Here is a 16,155-nt window from a genome sequence, read left to right on the forward strand (position 1 = left end):
CCATTCTAGAAAACTCCACGTGGGCATTTGCCATATTCAGTAAGGATGGAAAAGAAAGAGATCATATGACCTCATAGCCATCTTAGATAGAGGACATATGACTTCGTTGCCATCTTAGATAAAGGTGAGCACGTGGAAATGGGTCCACCAGTAGACATTAGGTTTCCACGTTATCTTTGATTAGGACAGATTTCTGTATAATTCCTGTCCTGTCCTAAAAACAAGGTTTATGAAATCTAAGGTTTAAAATGATGGTTTACTAAAGTATCAAAGCTACACCTCTATATATCCATGTACAGGGATGTGTCTTGTTGACAATCAGATTTTACAATAATGTTAAAACTTGGTTTGCCTTCCACAGATTATGATTATGCTCTATGTTTGAGGATCACAGCTGAACACTAGAGTCTGAGATATTCCTATTTTACCATGCATAAACAATCTGACAAAGGGTTTCCCTTACTAAGGTCTATTCAAGTTAACAAAGACCAATTTAAAAATATATGTCTAGCCTTCTTACTTTTACTAACATTGGCAAGCTGTAGCTAATTTGCTAAACTACTAAAGACATACAAGTTAACCATTAATTACCTCATAAAGGATCAACTTCTTTGATATGTTCAGATTTAGCTTTAGTTAAGCCTAACATTTATCTAATTTAGGTACAGCTAACAGATTTTGGTCCCCTGATCCTCAAACACTTCAGAGATCTGAGAATGTGGCATTTTAATAAAAAAGGTTCTCATGATAGAGAGATGCCAGCTACAGGCAGCATCCTGTCTCTGCTCCAAGAAGATACATGGCCGCAGAAGAACTTCCATCCACACAGCAAAAAACTGCTTTGTACTTTAAACTACTGTCAAGACCCTGTCCAGACTGAGAACAATAAAAAAATCCAAGAAAGGTTAGGCCACTCTCCCCAAATTCCTGCTCCACAAAACAATCTGTCAGGTTTCCTGGGCTTGACAGCTAAAGACTGGTAGTGCCTGACGGCCACAGAGAGACCTGGGAGAGCGGCCCTAGGGAGCTGCAAAGCTGCTCACTTCTGCTCCCTCGGGTAAAATTTACCCTTCTCGGGTCTGATGGGGTTTGATGACTAGGGTACCGATAGCCTTACCAGTTTAACAGCTCTCCCCTGACCCCGAAGACCATAACCACTTGGTAGCTCATTAGTTCATTAGTTAAGTTTCCTGGTAAAGACACAGAAAGGCTTGCCTCATTCACAAGCTTCATAGTACAGGATAAACAGGTTTTAGATGTAATTCAGAGGTTCAGAGTTTTAACGTTGATAAACTCAATTTTTGGATAAACTCATAACTACAAACAGTTTTCAAGAGTCCTTAAATTTCTGTGGATTTTACTGTTCCTAGCTTTTAAGAATAATGTTGTAGGATATTATTTTAAGGTCTGTTACTTTTATCTGTATGTCAAGCTGGGTTACTTTTCCTGTCTTAAAACAGAGCTTAACAGCCAATGCCGAGGCAAAAGAAGGGATAGGCAGGGCTGGCAAGCACAGAGAATATTAGAATGAAAAGTCTAGGAGGAGAGGAAGAAGAAACAAGAGGAAGGGGGAGGACTTCATAAGCCAGTCACCCTGTTATACAGCCAGATAAAGAATAAGAAAAGAAAAGGCATATAGGATAAGAGAAAGATAAAATCCCTCAGGTCAAAGATAGATGAAGCTAACAAGAAACAAGGCAAGCCAAGGCCGAACATTTATAATTAAGAATAAGCCTCCATGTGTGATTTATTTAGGAGCTGGCTGGCAGGCCTCCTAAAAGAGCAAAGAGCCAAAAGAGTAAAAAACAACCAAATACAGAATAGGTTAGCAATAGAGAGTGTATGGAACCCTGCAGACATGTTGAATTCTCTCCTCCTCCTTCACTTGTTCAACTTCTTTTTTCAGTAAATTTCCTCGATTGTCTTCTAAAAATGTTCATACCTTTTATACCCAAAGCCATAGCCTTTTGCTATGACATCAAGATACAAATCTGTTTCAGCTGTTTTATAGACACCTGCATGTTCCTTCTACTGTATCAGGGAATCTGGCCTGGGGGGTCAGTCTCTAGACAGGTCCACTCCTCCTGCCAGACTTGTACCAAGGTCAACCCACAGGTTGATGTGGGATTCCCCTCTGTATGCTGTGATTACCATTGATAAATAAAGAACTGCTTTGGGCCTATAGCAGAGCTATAGAGGAACAGAGCTAGCAGGGAAAAACTACCCTGAATCTTGGGAGAAAGGAGGCAGAGTCAGGGGAAGCCATGGGGTTGCTGAAGACAGATGTGCTGAAACTTTGCTGGTTGGCCATGACCCCATGGTGTTGCACAGATTAATGGAGATGGGTTAAATTAAGATATAAGTATTAGCCAATAAGAAGTGAGAGCTAATGGGCCAAGCAGTGATTTAATTAATACAGTTTCTATGTGTTAATTTTATGGAATCCGGGTGGCTGGGGAACAAACAAGTGGTCTCCTTCCAACAACAGGTGGCCTTCCAGATATGGCAGCCCCTGCACACCAGTTTTGAGGACACCAACCTGCTGAGAACTAACAGGTTGATTTCATCCACATGCCCACTCAAAAAAGCTCTGTTTTCTTCAAATTCTTGACACCCTTACAGGATGGACAGAGGCATCTCCACCACCTCCAGAGAAACAGCAGATGCAATGGCTCAAGTACCAGAAGAAAGCATAATCCCCTAATGTGGCACGCCATCCCCCCAAGCTCCTGAGACATCAGTGCTGGTACCACCTCTCCAGACTCAAGGGCGTATCTGCTCTTTTGTCTGGCTCATTCACCCTTGTCTCTTCTGTACAACCAAGGCACAACTCTATTCCATTCTCTCTGGCAGTCTTCACTCTTCCCACGGCTAGCCCTGTTCATAGGGCCAGTGTTGATTACCTATTTTTTCTCTTAGCAACCTGACTCTCCACTCCCTCAAGGAACAGATGCCTGAGGTCTCCAGGATGGCAGCTAACCGAATGTTTCTCCACCCATACCTCCCACTAAGCTTGAGTCCACCAACTCCCTAGTCCCCCTCCCCAAGTCATCCCATGCAAGCAGGAAGTAGCCAGACTTGAACTGGCACCCACATACTGAAGGAGTCTGGGATGTTCAAGTGGACCTATGCCTTGGGAGTGGAGGGAACCACTCCAAATCCTGCCCAGTCTCAGAAAGCCCACAGAGATGCTCAAGACCTTACCTACAGGATATTTAAATGACCTCCTAAGAAAAGGTCATGTGGTTTCTCCTTTCCCCCAAGACCATTCTGGAGTTGTTTTGCTCATTACACCTGAACTTTTAATTTGGCCTGATCTGACTTATTGCATCGGCAGAGGATACCCAATAACCAGGGATCCCATAATTATCCGTGAGGAATAGAAGAAGCCTTGGGTAAAGGTGGAAGGGGCAGATAACTTCCTGAGTGAATGTGCATTACTGACACGGGCAGAGCCTTCCTCTGGTCAGTGTGCACTGGATACATAAAATATCAAGCATAGCTTCCTCCTTTGCTATGACTATAAGCTGAGACTCCTCCCCTACAGAGACTGTGGAGGTATGAATGAAAATGGTCCTCACTGGCTCATATATTTAATTGTTTAGCTCCCAGTTGGTGGACTGTTTTATAATTAAGGGATGGCCTTGTGGGAATTGTGTCCTTGAGAGTAGAGTGTCAGGTGTCAAAATGCCGCGCGTGCACAATTCAGTCTCTCTCTCTCTCTCTGTCCCTCTCTCTGTGTGTCTCTCTGTCTCTGTCTGTGTCTCTGTCTCTCTCTCTCCTGATACTGGTGGATCCCAGCTACAGCCCCATTGCCATGCCTACCTGCCTGCCTGCTTTGCTCCCTGACATTATAGTCATGGACTCACCTTCTGAAACTGTAAGCAAGGATCCAATTAGATGTCTTCTTGTATAAGCTACCTTATCCATGATGTCTCTTCACAACAACAGAAGAGTAACTAAGACAGTGATCTCCTAGCAAGATTAGCTAAACTTACCTCCTTGTTCACCTGCATATAATAAACCCAACTCCTTGATTCAGATGTATAAATTAAATACACTGAGTGTCTGGGTTGCTGCAGGTGATGGTGTGTCTCCATCAGAGCGCATGGCCTACATGATCCAAGCTTTTCTGTACATGGGTCTGTGTGTCTGTCCATTTTCATTCTCTCATCACCCTAATCAGGTTCCCAGGGTCAAATCAGGCAGGATACGGTACTATAGCTTGTATATTTTGAAAATATTCTACAACAGACCACCTTCACACCATTAAATAGCCACTTCTTTACAATTTTCAGTACAAACACCCAGCCGCATGTTCCTCACCTTTTCAACAGGGAGGAGAGTTTGCAGGAGCCGAACAGAGAGCAGAGCAATGCTGACAAAAGCCATCCTGTGGTGCACTAGCAGAGCCTCGGTTCGCTCCAGGCTGAAGCTGGTTTTACGGTAACAGATGGTTTCTCCAAGGGAACCTAATACTTGAAGCAGTTTCTCTTTCTGAAAACATTCAAATAAGACAAAACTAAACAAAACAATCAACTTTGCATATAAATATACAAATGTCATTGAGAAGAAATATTGTTAAAATGCTATTAATAATCCGACACAGAAACTTATGCCGCTCAACAAAAACAACCAACATCAGATGATAAAAAAAGGAAAAAGAAATGACAAATGCATTGACATTGTAAAGAAAGTCACCAGTTCTTCAGTACTAAATGAAAAAGCCTAACTAATGATGACAAAAACAACAAAATACAGAAAAACTTCTCCCATTTCCACTGCCTAGTTTTCTAAAATGGAGCACACAAACATATGAACCTTGCTTCAAATGTGTGTCTGAATATGTGCTGAATACAGTGGCAAATATAATGGAGTAGAGGAAGTAATTTGACAGACATATTCTCAAATGGATTCAAATATTATTAAATAATAATAAAGCAGAAGCCAACTTAAAAAAAAAGGTCAAATTACATCAACTTTCTTCTCAAGTAATAATGTTATTTCAAGAGGAAAATATTTTACCATTATGAATTTCCATGTAACTTACTACTTAACCAGAACACTGTATCTTTTATATTGAAAGGTACATATAACATAAAGAAAATCATAAAGCATAAATAAACTGACTTGCCAAGTTATGACAATATAGACCAAAATATATTCTATGTATACCTGATATAATCCCTAGCTACCTGCGTTCCTAACAGACAGCTTCCATGAGACAGCACAGCAGAACAGTGACAGAACACTGGAAATCTTACCCCCAATGCATTACACATAAAACCACCTGTGAACTAAGGACACTGGACACTCACTACAAATTACTTGGGAATTTAAAAGCAATGAGACATGAAAGACTGTTTGCCAGGAAGCTACAATGGCAGTGACAGAGATTGCAATGAAATGAAAATGAAGGACAACAGGAGCTGGATGTTACCTGAAAGAAAGGCATAGCTCCCAGCTCCTTGACCAAATTGTCATGTATAGAAGGGAAAATGTAGACTTGATTTTTAAATGCAAAGTAGAACGAGGTACAAATCTAATTTTAGTAAGTGCTTAGCAATAATTTTAGCAAGTGCTTAGCAATAATTTTTCTGTTTTAACAAAAATGATTTTCTCTATTTACTTCAAATGAATAAAAGTATTCAATTCTAGGGAAGATTCATTATACTGTACATAAAGAATATTAGACACGATTGAACTATTTAGAACTATCTTGAAATATGATTATATATCCTTAAGTACTTAATCTCTAAATTGATAACAGTACGTTTTGTTACCCCTTTAATGACTTAACAACAATATTCTATCTTTTATATTAAATTTGGCCAAAGTAGGAACAAAAAGAAATTTCAGGTTTTTTCTTCTTTTAATATAACAATGAATAAAATAGCTTTTATCAAGAAGGTATTAATTCTTAAACCACTATACTTTCAAGTACTAATATTTAACCTTAGCATTTCTTATGTACCAACTGGTATTTGTATGACAGATTTAACCTTTAAAGTTAAAAAAAAAAATTCATTGAGTAACAAAAGATCAGTAACCAGAAGTGAAAGTGAATGACTAACTTTCACAGATGAATGTTCTGGCCAAGAATCTTCAAGCTAATTTAAGAAAAAACTGATAATCCATTCCTCACATTTCTAAGGATAAAATCACTTGCCGAAAACCTTCAATATGTGAAAAAAAAAATCTACTTTTTAAAAAAAGGACTATGAAGGAGCATAACTTTTAAAGAAAAAAAATTTAAAGAATTATTTTATAAGGTACCAGAGATGTAGTTCAGTTGGTTGTATGCAGAAAACTCTAAATTTAGTGCTTTGGAAAGGTATCTCATGCTTGTAATCCCAGCATTTGGGAAGTGGAGACAAGAGGACCACAAAGTCAGCATCATTTCCACTACACAGCAAGTAGGAAAGCCAGCCTAGGATACATGAGACTCTGTCTCAAAAACAGAAGCTATAATCATAAATTTAAAAGTTTAAAAACATATTAGACCTATATGTCACTTATTTATCTTTTCAAGACGCATATGCATCATTTAAAAAAAACACAATAGATATTTATATACACAGTGCTATTATAGTTAGGAGTTTAATGGCCTCCAATGTCTAAGGGCTTTTAAAGGCTTGGTCTCCAGGGTGATGCTACCAGGAGGCAGAGCCCCGTTGGAATATCCTTAAGTCCCTGGAGGCTTTTATTTGAAGAGGGCTGAAGGACCCTTTACCTCTTTCTCTTTCTTTTTGCTTTCTGGCAATCAGGTATGCAGATTAACAACATGCAAAGACCGCCATTGCTATCACACACACTTACTTGAAACCCAAAGCAACTGGGCTGAATGAATGAATGAAATTTATGCCCTGGCAATGCTGACACATGCATGGGCAGCCCCTATATGGAGGTTCTGTTGAACCTGTCAATATTGGGTTTCATAGTCTAAGTTGATGAGGACAACTGATTAGGTCTCTTCCTTAAGAAGGCACCAGATCTCATTACAGATGGCTGTGAGCCACCATGTGGTTGCTGGGAATTAAATTCAGGACCTTTGTAAGAGCAGACAGTGCCAAAACTGCCTCTTCCCAGAGTTCTCGTACTCTGGCTGATGGAGGAAGGTCATTGGTTAAAAAAATAAAGAAACTGCTTGGCTGGCCCTCATAGGTTAAAACATAGGTGGGAGGAGTAAACAGAACAGAACGCTGGGAGGAAGAGGAAGTGAGCTCAGACTCGACAGCTCTCCTCTCCGGAGCAGACGCCTCAGAAGAGACGCCATGCCCCGCTCCCGGGCAGACACACGCGATGAAGCGTAGGCTAGAATCTTCCCGGTAAGACCGGTGCTCACAGATTATTAGAGATGGGTTGATCGGGATGTGAGAATTAGCCAGTAAGGGCTAGAGCTAAAGGGCCAAGCAGTGTTTAAATGAAACAATTTGTGTGTTGTTATTTCGGGGCATAAGCTAGCAGGCGGCTGGGGTGTTGGGGACACAGCCCCGCCGCTCCTATCACTACACTCTGGCTGTCCTGCCTATACTTCCTGCCTGGCTACTGGCCAATCAGTATTTTATTAAACCAATAGAAGTGACAAATCTTTACATGGTACAAGACCATTGTCCCACAGCATTGTTGTGATTATGTCTGTCTATACTTAATTAAGATTTGTTTGGGTTGTTGGAAAATGGACTGTTAGTAATCCTTGGGAATAGAAGTCAGAACAAAAAGACACAAGTAAAATACACATAATGCAGCTATTTACATAATGAACACTTGCATATTAATTAGATTTCTGATGCTAATGCTTGAGATAATTAACTTGTCAAGAAAAAAGAGGAAAGGCTCAGTCTGTAGTTGTCACCTAGACACAGAGGACCCAAGATGAGAATAACTCACTGATGGAAGGTACCAAGCCATGTGGCTAACACAAACAAGAATTATGGGTTAATTTAAGATGTAAGAGTTAAGTTAATAAGAAAGCCTGAGCTAATAAGCCAACCAGTTTAAAATTGATGTAGGTCTCTGTGCGTTTCTTTGGGACTGAACAGCTGGGGGACCAGGTGGGACAGAAACCTCTGTCAGCAGAGTAACAGAAAATTCAGTAACTGTAAGTCATCAGAAGGGCTGGGACTACAGCTAGGTGGACAGAACATGACCAGCACATTCAAGGTTCTGGGTTTGATTCCCCAACATTTACAAAACACTAAACAATTTATCTTAAAAGCACAAAACTGTCATGTCAAAGGAAAGAAAAACAAAAAGAAAAGGCCCTGTAGTGCCTACAAGCAATTAATGTAGCAAGAACATTGACAGAGGGGACCATGGAGTTTGACAGTCAGAATGATTTGAGAAGATGGAAATGATGTGGAGACTGAGATGGTGAGAAGCTAAAACCAAAGGACTGCACATGAGCGCATTGCACAGAATGAAGTCTTCAGGTCAGACACAGTTCTACCCGTCCCTGCTGAGATGTAGATAGGACACTAAAAATTCAAGTCTCAACCAATGGAAGTCACTAGAAATCAATGGAGACATCCAATAGGAGACCCAGTAGAATCTAGACCTATATAAGGAGGATACTCTAGGACTATAGTTTTTCGCTCTTGATACTATTGATACTTTCAGCTAAAAACATACTTCATACGAGGAGCTGTCCTAGCTTCTGTCTATTAGATGGCACTACTACTCCAGCTATGAGACGTAAAATGTTTCTAGACACCGCCAAATGTCCATTGGAAGACAAAAGTGTTCAACGTTATGAGACACTTTCTAGCAAAACTTTAAATAGGCCTCAGTGAAGTGAGACTGCTCTGCAAATAACTTAGCCACTTGTTAGAACAGACTGTAATTCCACAAGGACAAATGCATTAAAAATCAAGACACACAGTGTAACATCCAGCCAGGCATGAGGATGCATACCTATAATCTCAGCACTGAAGGCTGGAGCAGGAAATCTTCAAGGTCAAGGCCAACCTGGAATATCTAGCAAGACTGTGTCTCAAATATAAAAATAAACAGAAAGACAAGTGAATAACATCTATTTTTTTAAAAGATCGTTTATATAAGGCACTGAGAAAGCTAAGACAAAATCCCACATCTGTTGAAGAAAAAAGAAGAGAAAAAATACCCATCAAATTGAGGAATGCAGAGAACTTCCTCCCACTTCATAGGAGCACACATGAAAACGGGAGAACTCAGACTGTACCTAGTCCTTAAAGCCACAGCCCATCCACTCCCATTGCACTCAATGTTGTAGCCAGAGCAATGGGGCAACAACAGAAATTAAAGAATATCTAAACTGACTAAACAGAAATAAAGCTGTCTTTATTCATAGATAACATTCTAACACTGCTTATTCACAAATAGTATGATTCAATAGAGAGAAAATCATAAAGAAATTACCAAAGCCAAAACAATGAGAGAAAAAGCCTCTGAGGATCAACAAATTCAACAAGGTCACAAGGTAAAAGATAATACAGAACACTGTTGTATTTCTAGACACTAGGACAAATCGAACACTTTTCTTTAAAATTCATTGCGATGACATTAATGTAAGAAATTTCATGGAGAGAAATCTAAGTTACATTTTTATGAGATATATTTTTACCTTTTTTGAAAACAAACTAAGTCAATATAACTTTTTTCTTAAAATTGTAAGAAAAAAAGGAATTCTTTAAAGTAACTTTAAGGTACAATATTTCAACTGTATGTCCTAAAGTTTAAATTTACCCTAACTCAGAAAGAACTGTTAGAAAACACTGAGATATCTGAATTGTTCCATGGTAGCAATGTTGCTATTCTGAAGCTATTTTATAAATTCTAACAATTCTGCTCTTGCTATAAACTAATACTTTCTATGAGAAAAAGTATAAGAAGAACTTAAAATCAGAAAATAGCAGTACAACTGGTGAATCTTTAAATTAGATACCATAGTTCTCTGTTACAGAAAGGAAGGATAGTATGAAAACCATCATAACCGAGTGGCCTCTTATTGTTCTCCACAGTTTTGTTTCTATTAATGTAAAACAAATCACTGAGGAAAAGATTCATTTAGATGTATATAAAATAAGCCTATCATGTATTTTGCCAGAAAGTAAAACCTACTATACCCTAAAGAAGATTATTCTCACCATATCTATAGCAAAGAGGCTGTTATCATCCCAGATGTCAGGTGAAATTGCTTGTCCAATGAGCATCAGGTCCTCTGCAAGTAGTTCCAGAACTCTAATTATCATTTCTCGGCTACCTAGATATAGAAACAGGAGAAAGGCAAGGGGGGAAAAGTCAGTCAATTTTCAGATAATCTTTTGGACCCCCTAGCTAGGCATGATCCCAAAGTCCTATTTCCCCATCTTTGACATTTTTAAAACTGATGGCAAGATAAATGAGGACGTCACAATCTGAATACAACAAACCAAATGGACTCATAAGTGGAAAAGTTACTCAAAAGTAGAAATAACTAAAAATACCATGAAACAGATTTAACCAATTTCAAATTCAGAGTCTATCCATGTTACATATTATATGCAACAAAACAAGCAAATTTAGAGAATGCATTCTAATCACTTCTGTCTAGCAACACAAGCTTCAAGTTTTATCACATATGAGTATTTTTATACCTAAGAGTAACATAGAAAGTTAATTCTGTACCACAGAAACTAAAAGAATAAATGTCCAGCCACATAATCGTCTACTAAACAAATTATAAGAAACACCATCCATAGCTGAGGATGTAGCTAAGTTGGTTGGGTGCTTGCTAGCTTGCTTGAGGCCCTGGTTTCTTTCCCTGCATGTCCAACACCAGTTGGTAAGGCACACCTCAGATCCCATTACTCAAGAGGTGATGGCAAGAAGATCCGAAGTTCAATGAAGCACAAATAATAAAACCCAGAGTCAGATACTGGGGTTCAACCCAAAAGCCAGAAAAGAAAAGCAGTCAAGCCACTAGAGAAGTCTTAGTCTCTCTCTCCTCCCATTTTATATTCTCTCTAGTACTAGGATTAAAGACATGTGACTCCCTAGTACTGGGATGAAAGGTTTGAGCCACCACCACCTGGATTTGGTTCTGCACTGATCTTGTGTAGCCCAGGGTGGTCTTGAACTCAGAGATCCATCTCCCTTTGTCTCCCAAATCCTGGGATTAAAGATGTGTGCCACCGCTGCCTAACATCTGGTGGCTTAGCTTTGCCCTTCTGATCTTCAGGCAAGCTTTCCTTATTAAAACACAAATAAAATATAGTTCTTGAGCTATGTAGTAAGTTTAAGTCCAGGCTGGGACACCTGAGACTCTGTCTAAAAGACAAACAAACAAAAACACCACTACCCACAAACATTCCGAGACATGCTGTGCTAACTAGACATGGTGGTCACCACACCTTTGATACCAACACCACTTTACATAACCTGTTCTTGATCACATTACCAGGCCATCTCAAAAGAACACACCAACACTCCCCTAAAAGCAACCACTAATCTCTTTTTTTAGGTGAGACTCAAAACAAAAGCATTTCCAAAATTCTGAGTGAGGCAAATTTTCAAATAAGATTATCCTATCCTTCACCTTAAAGGTTAATTCCTAACGAATTATTAGTTAAACAAACCCCTGAATCACAGAGATCTACATTCATTTTTTCATAACAGCTGGAGCAAACTCTCTCTGAACCTCTTACAATGCTGAACAATTACAAATTATGCAATAATTTACTGCAAAAGGGCAAGGGAACATTTAGAAATTTTTATGTGCAAGATATAGCTTTATAATTATCAATCTGACTTTTTACAACAAATTAAAGAAAGGTTAAATGGAAAATCATTAAGTCTAAAACTGTTCTTCCCGATATACCAGACGAATAAACAGAAACACTTGATGATGCCAAAGTTCACCTCTCCATCACACAGCATTGTAGGGTGTCAAGTGTGCACTCACACCCGCTGTGGCAAGGAAAGGGGCAGGGCTTGCCGAGGCATAAGTGCTTCCCAAATTTACACCTTTGTTCCACTTTCCTCCCCATCACCTCCACGCAGCAAAAGAACAAAAACAGAAAAACCTTAAAATTTAAACTAGTAATGTGGGATTTATTTTGATAATTAAACTAACAAAGGCAAAACTCATTTATATTTTTTAACTTGACAAGTTTATCAACTACAAAAATGTGTAGTTTTAGGCATGAGTACTTGTCTAGAAATCATAAAAACCTGGTTCAATTTCCAAAACTGAGGGAGAACATAAAGACTCACAGAATAAAAATCATTACTGCATCCAGTATTTTGTTTACATTGAAAAAAGTTGAAAAGCAGGGACTCTGCATTTAGAGCCTTTGGTCAAGGTCCTGCTGTTGGCCATCTGACATTAGGTAAGTCCAAAATCATTTGAAGCCCTAGCTTCCTCCTTTGAAAACGTGAGGACAAAAATACTAACTGCCACTGCTGAATAAGAAAGTAGGCTGCTGACAGATACAGGCTATAACCCTCATGAAATCAAGTACCAATATACCACCAACTGAGCAGCAGGGACTCTACAGAGGGCTTCATTAACAGACTCTGGTAGAGATGAGTCATCTTGTCACTGTTACCACTCTTTAGGAAAAGCATACGTAGTACACATGAGTAAATTGTGACCCAGAATATTTGGGGGCTACTTTACAGGAAAAAATATGTTATAATAGTCGGGAGGTGGTGGCACATGCCTTTAATCCCAGCACTCAAGAGGCAGAGACAGGCAGATCTCTATGAGTTCAAGGCCAGTCTGGTCTACAAGAGCTAGTTCCAGGTCAGCCAGGGCTGTTACACAGAGAAACCGTGTTTCAAAAAACAAAACAAACAAATAAAAAATTATAAAGTATAAAGGTTAGGAATCCAGCTTCAAGGTTTGGTTACCATTTCCTGGCTTATAAGATATAAATTCAGCCGGAGAGATGGCTCAGCAGTTAAGAGCACTGCCTGCTCTTGAAAAAGACTCAGGTTTGATTCCCAGCATCCACATGGTGGTTTATAACCCTTTGTTGTTCATTCAAGGGGATCTGATGCCCTTTTCTGCTCTCCATGGACACAAGCACAAACAGCCAGACACATAAAAATAAATAAATCTCTCTCTAAAAGGCATGAGCAACAGAGAGTATCTCAAATAGCGACTAAAGAGTGAGAGTGATTTTTGTTATTGGTCTTAATGTATCTTTCTTAACTTTTTTCACCTAAATTTTATAGTTAGTGTTCATATATTTAAAATACAGAAGAAGCTCTTGATAATAAAAATCTATCAATAAAAAGATACTCTATTTGAATATAAGCATGGCACCCACATTTAATAAAGTAAAAAAGGAGAGAAGTTTATTAATTTCATTAGAGAGCTAAGTAAAAATAGATACTAAAAACCTTAATATGAAAGAGAAGGAGCCAGTCAGCCGTAGGAGACACATAAACACAGTCTGTAAGAAAGGAGATTCTGGACACGCTAACCTGTTCTTAGCAGAGGAACCGCTGCCTCCAGGATGGAGATACAGAACTGGGGAAGACTGAGCTGCTGGAACTGCAGATCCAGTGCGTCCTCTGTCTCCAGCTCTGGCAGATCTTCATGTGCCGCGTCCAAAGAAGGCACAGATATCCTAGAGTTCACGTGAGCATGTGCACTACTCCCGCTGGAGGGTAAACAAAAGGCAGACCTTGAGTTAAGGAAGCAAAGCTCCAACAGACCTGCTGTTCCCTGCTGCACAACAGAACTCACACAACTCACAATCACACTGATTCATGTAACAATTCTGACAAATTACACTAAATTCCATAGAGAGAGCATAGACTATACACGAAGGAGCTTGGGGTGCAGCTCAATGACACAGCACTTACCTATCATGTACTAGACTATGAACTTCATTACCACAAAAGAAAACTTGAACATGAAGTGGAAAATGTATTTATTTACACGTTGATTTTCATACTGATGATTCTGAAACACCACATTTCATAGCAGCAAACATGAGCAGCAACAACCCACTCACTTCTAAAACAAAATATGTAGGCTTACAGCAAAGCATCGAAGGGAGCCAATTTATCCTCTGTGATATTCGGCTACTGTTCTAAGTAAGCCAATGTGAGCAACTAAAGAATGGCCTCAAAGATACCATGGGAAATGGGTTACTTTATTAGCATATAATCAACATCATATAATGATTCTGGAAGGGGTTTCTCCACTAAAAAATTCTTACTTTAGGTCCTCAAAATTCTGATTTTTGTTATTCAAAATTATAGCTGAATCATTGAGATATGCTATTAGGACATTTAAAACTGCCCAGATTTTATGCCTATTTCCTTATGCCTTAGCTTCAAGATGCCAAGCATCCCAAAATATGGACATAAATCACCCAAGTTTCTCTCATGCCTGACAGACCCTGTGAACAGGCTGTTCACACATATAGAACAAGGCAGTAAAGCATGCCTTATATCAAGGTAAAAAAAAAATCTGTAAGTCATCAGTCAAGCACAGCATGTGCACTGTACTCTCCTGCCACACACAGCCCCAACTCTACTCCTTAGCAAGTGATTTCAACCCTTTGAAAATGCAGGCTTTTCTGTAAACAATGGCAATAATAACAATGACTATCCTATTATAAAACTGTCTGAAGGTCACTAAGATATCAAGAATGTAAAACATGTGGTACCAACACGATACTCATGAGTACCTGAATCTGTGTAAGCCTGTAACACAGCAGCAACACAAACCAAGCCAAGACACAGACTACCTTACTGAACATTATGTAAGATGGCAAGCAAGAGAAGACTACTGTCTTACAATATTTATGGCCTGGGATAAACTAACACAAAAATCCAATGCCATCCCTGCAAGTGAACATATGAAAACTCTGCATTCACACAGACAAATGATGCCCCTTGAAAGAGTATCCATCTAAAAACTATTCTCTAACTATTCCTTTCCTATACAATTTTAAATTATGGTTAGACTTACAAAAATGTGTATAAAAATACCATTTAAAAATTTAAGTCAGGTATTGAGAGACAGTTTCATGGATAAAGGCACTTACCAGGAAAGTCTGATGACCTGAGTTAACCCCTAAAACACATGTAAAGGTTAAAAAGAGAACAAAACCCACAAAGTTGTCCTCTGACCGCCACACATTTGCAGAGCACAAATGCCGTCACGCTGGTTTGGTAACACTGAAAGTCAGTAAGAAAATATAAATGCGTACTGACTATGAAAGCTAGTGATTTTAACAAGCCTATACACAGGGCAATAATTCAAGAGGAGACAGGAAGGAACAATTCTGTCCACATAAAATACAAACAAGAACACAAGAGCCAGTCACCTGGAAGACACTGCATCCCAGTCCTGACCATCTCCTCGGGGCCGCTGGCCTGTACGCCCAACCACAGAAGGTCGAGGGCTGCTACTTCCTGGGGACGGGTTTGGGGAATGGTAAGTACCTCTTGCTTCATGACAGTAAGACAAAGAAGAATTCTGGGAGATTGTATCTGGAGAAATAAAGAAATATAATTGCGCCTTAGTAGTATAGAAACAGGCTTCTGATAATATGGATTATATCCACCAGTCTTCCAGAAAAATTAACAAGAGACAAAATGATTCCACAGGAACAAAATTCAAAGAGAAAGTCAACCTTTCCAGAAAATATTCATACAACACATTCCTGACATGATATTAAGAAATTCTGGGTAGAGACTTCAAGACTGTGAAGCAGAACTAGGTAACATCTCCCAGATTTAAGTTCTCAAAGCAGGGGCTTGAACCACATTCAAACACCAAACAAAATGAAACATCAATCTAAATATGAGCTAAAGGCATAAATGCTCCTCCCAGCCATTAGAAAATCTTCAAGGCAATGGATTCTTAGATATTGAAATCAAAAACATAAACAACCAATTAAAATGGATCAACTGACTTTATCACTTTAAAACTGTTGTTCATCAAAATATATATTACAAGAAAGTCTAAAGACAAAAAACAGTGTGGTAAAAATATTTACAAAGTATATATATAGTAAGGGTTTAATATTTTGAATATATTAATGACTTCTAAAGCTCAACAGTAAACAAAGAACTAGCTAAAAATGGGCAAGGATATTAATAGCCATTTCTCCAAAGAAGACAAAAAAATAAGAAACAGCACATGAAAAATCACTAGTGAGTTTGTCACTC

General features: G+C 38.9%; 1 protein-coding gene across 1 annotated transcript in view; it reads right to left on the reverse strand.

Annotated features, from left to right (window-relative positions):
- Positions 1-16,155, reverse strand: part of Rttn (rotatin) — a 134,740-nt gene that overhangs the window by 109,213 nt on the left and 9,372 nt on the right. The window contains exons 8-11 of the mRNA XM_041640834.1: positions 15,309-15,474; positions 13,450-13,628; positions 10,125-10,240; positions 4,327-4,497 (exon numbers count right to left, since the gene is read on the reverse strand). Of these exons, the coding sequence (XP_041496768.1) occupies positions 4,327-4,497; positions 10,125-10,240; positions 13,450-13,628; positions 15,309-15,474 (632 nt within the window). The remainder of the gene's footprint in view (positions 1-4,326; positions 4,498-10,124; positions 10,241-13,449; positions 13,629-15,308; positions 15,475-16,155) is intronic.

The sequence above is a fragment of the Microtus oregoni genome, unplaced genomic scaffold (assembly GCF_018167655.1).
Source record: "Microtus oregoni isolate MIOR12 unplaced genomic scaffold, Mior012 000065F_ref0000479, whole genome shotgun sequence".
NCBI classification, from domain to species: Eukaryota; Metazoa; Chordata; class Mammalia; order Rodentia; family Cricetidae; genus Microtus; species Microtus oregoni.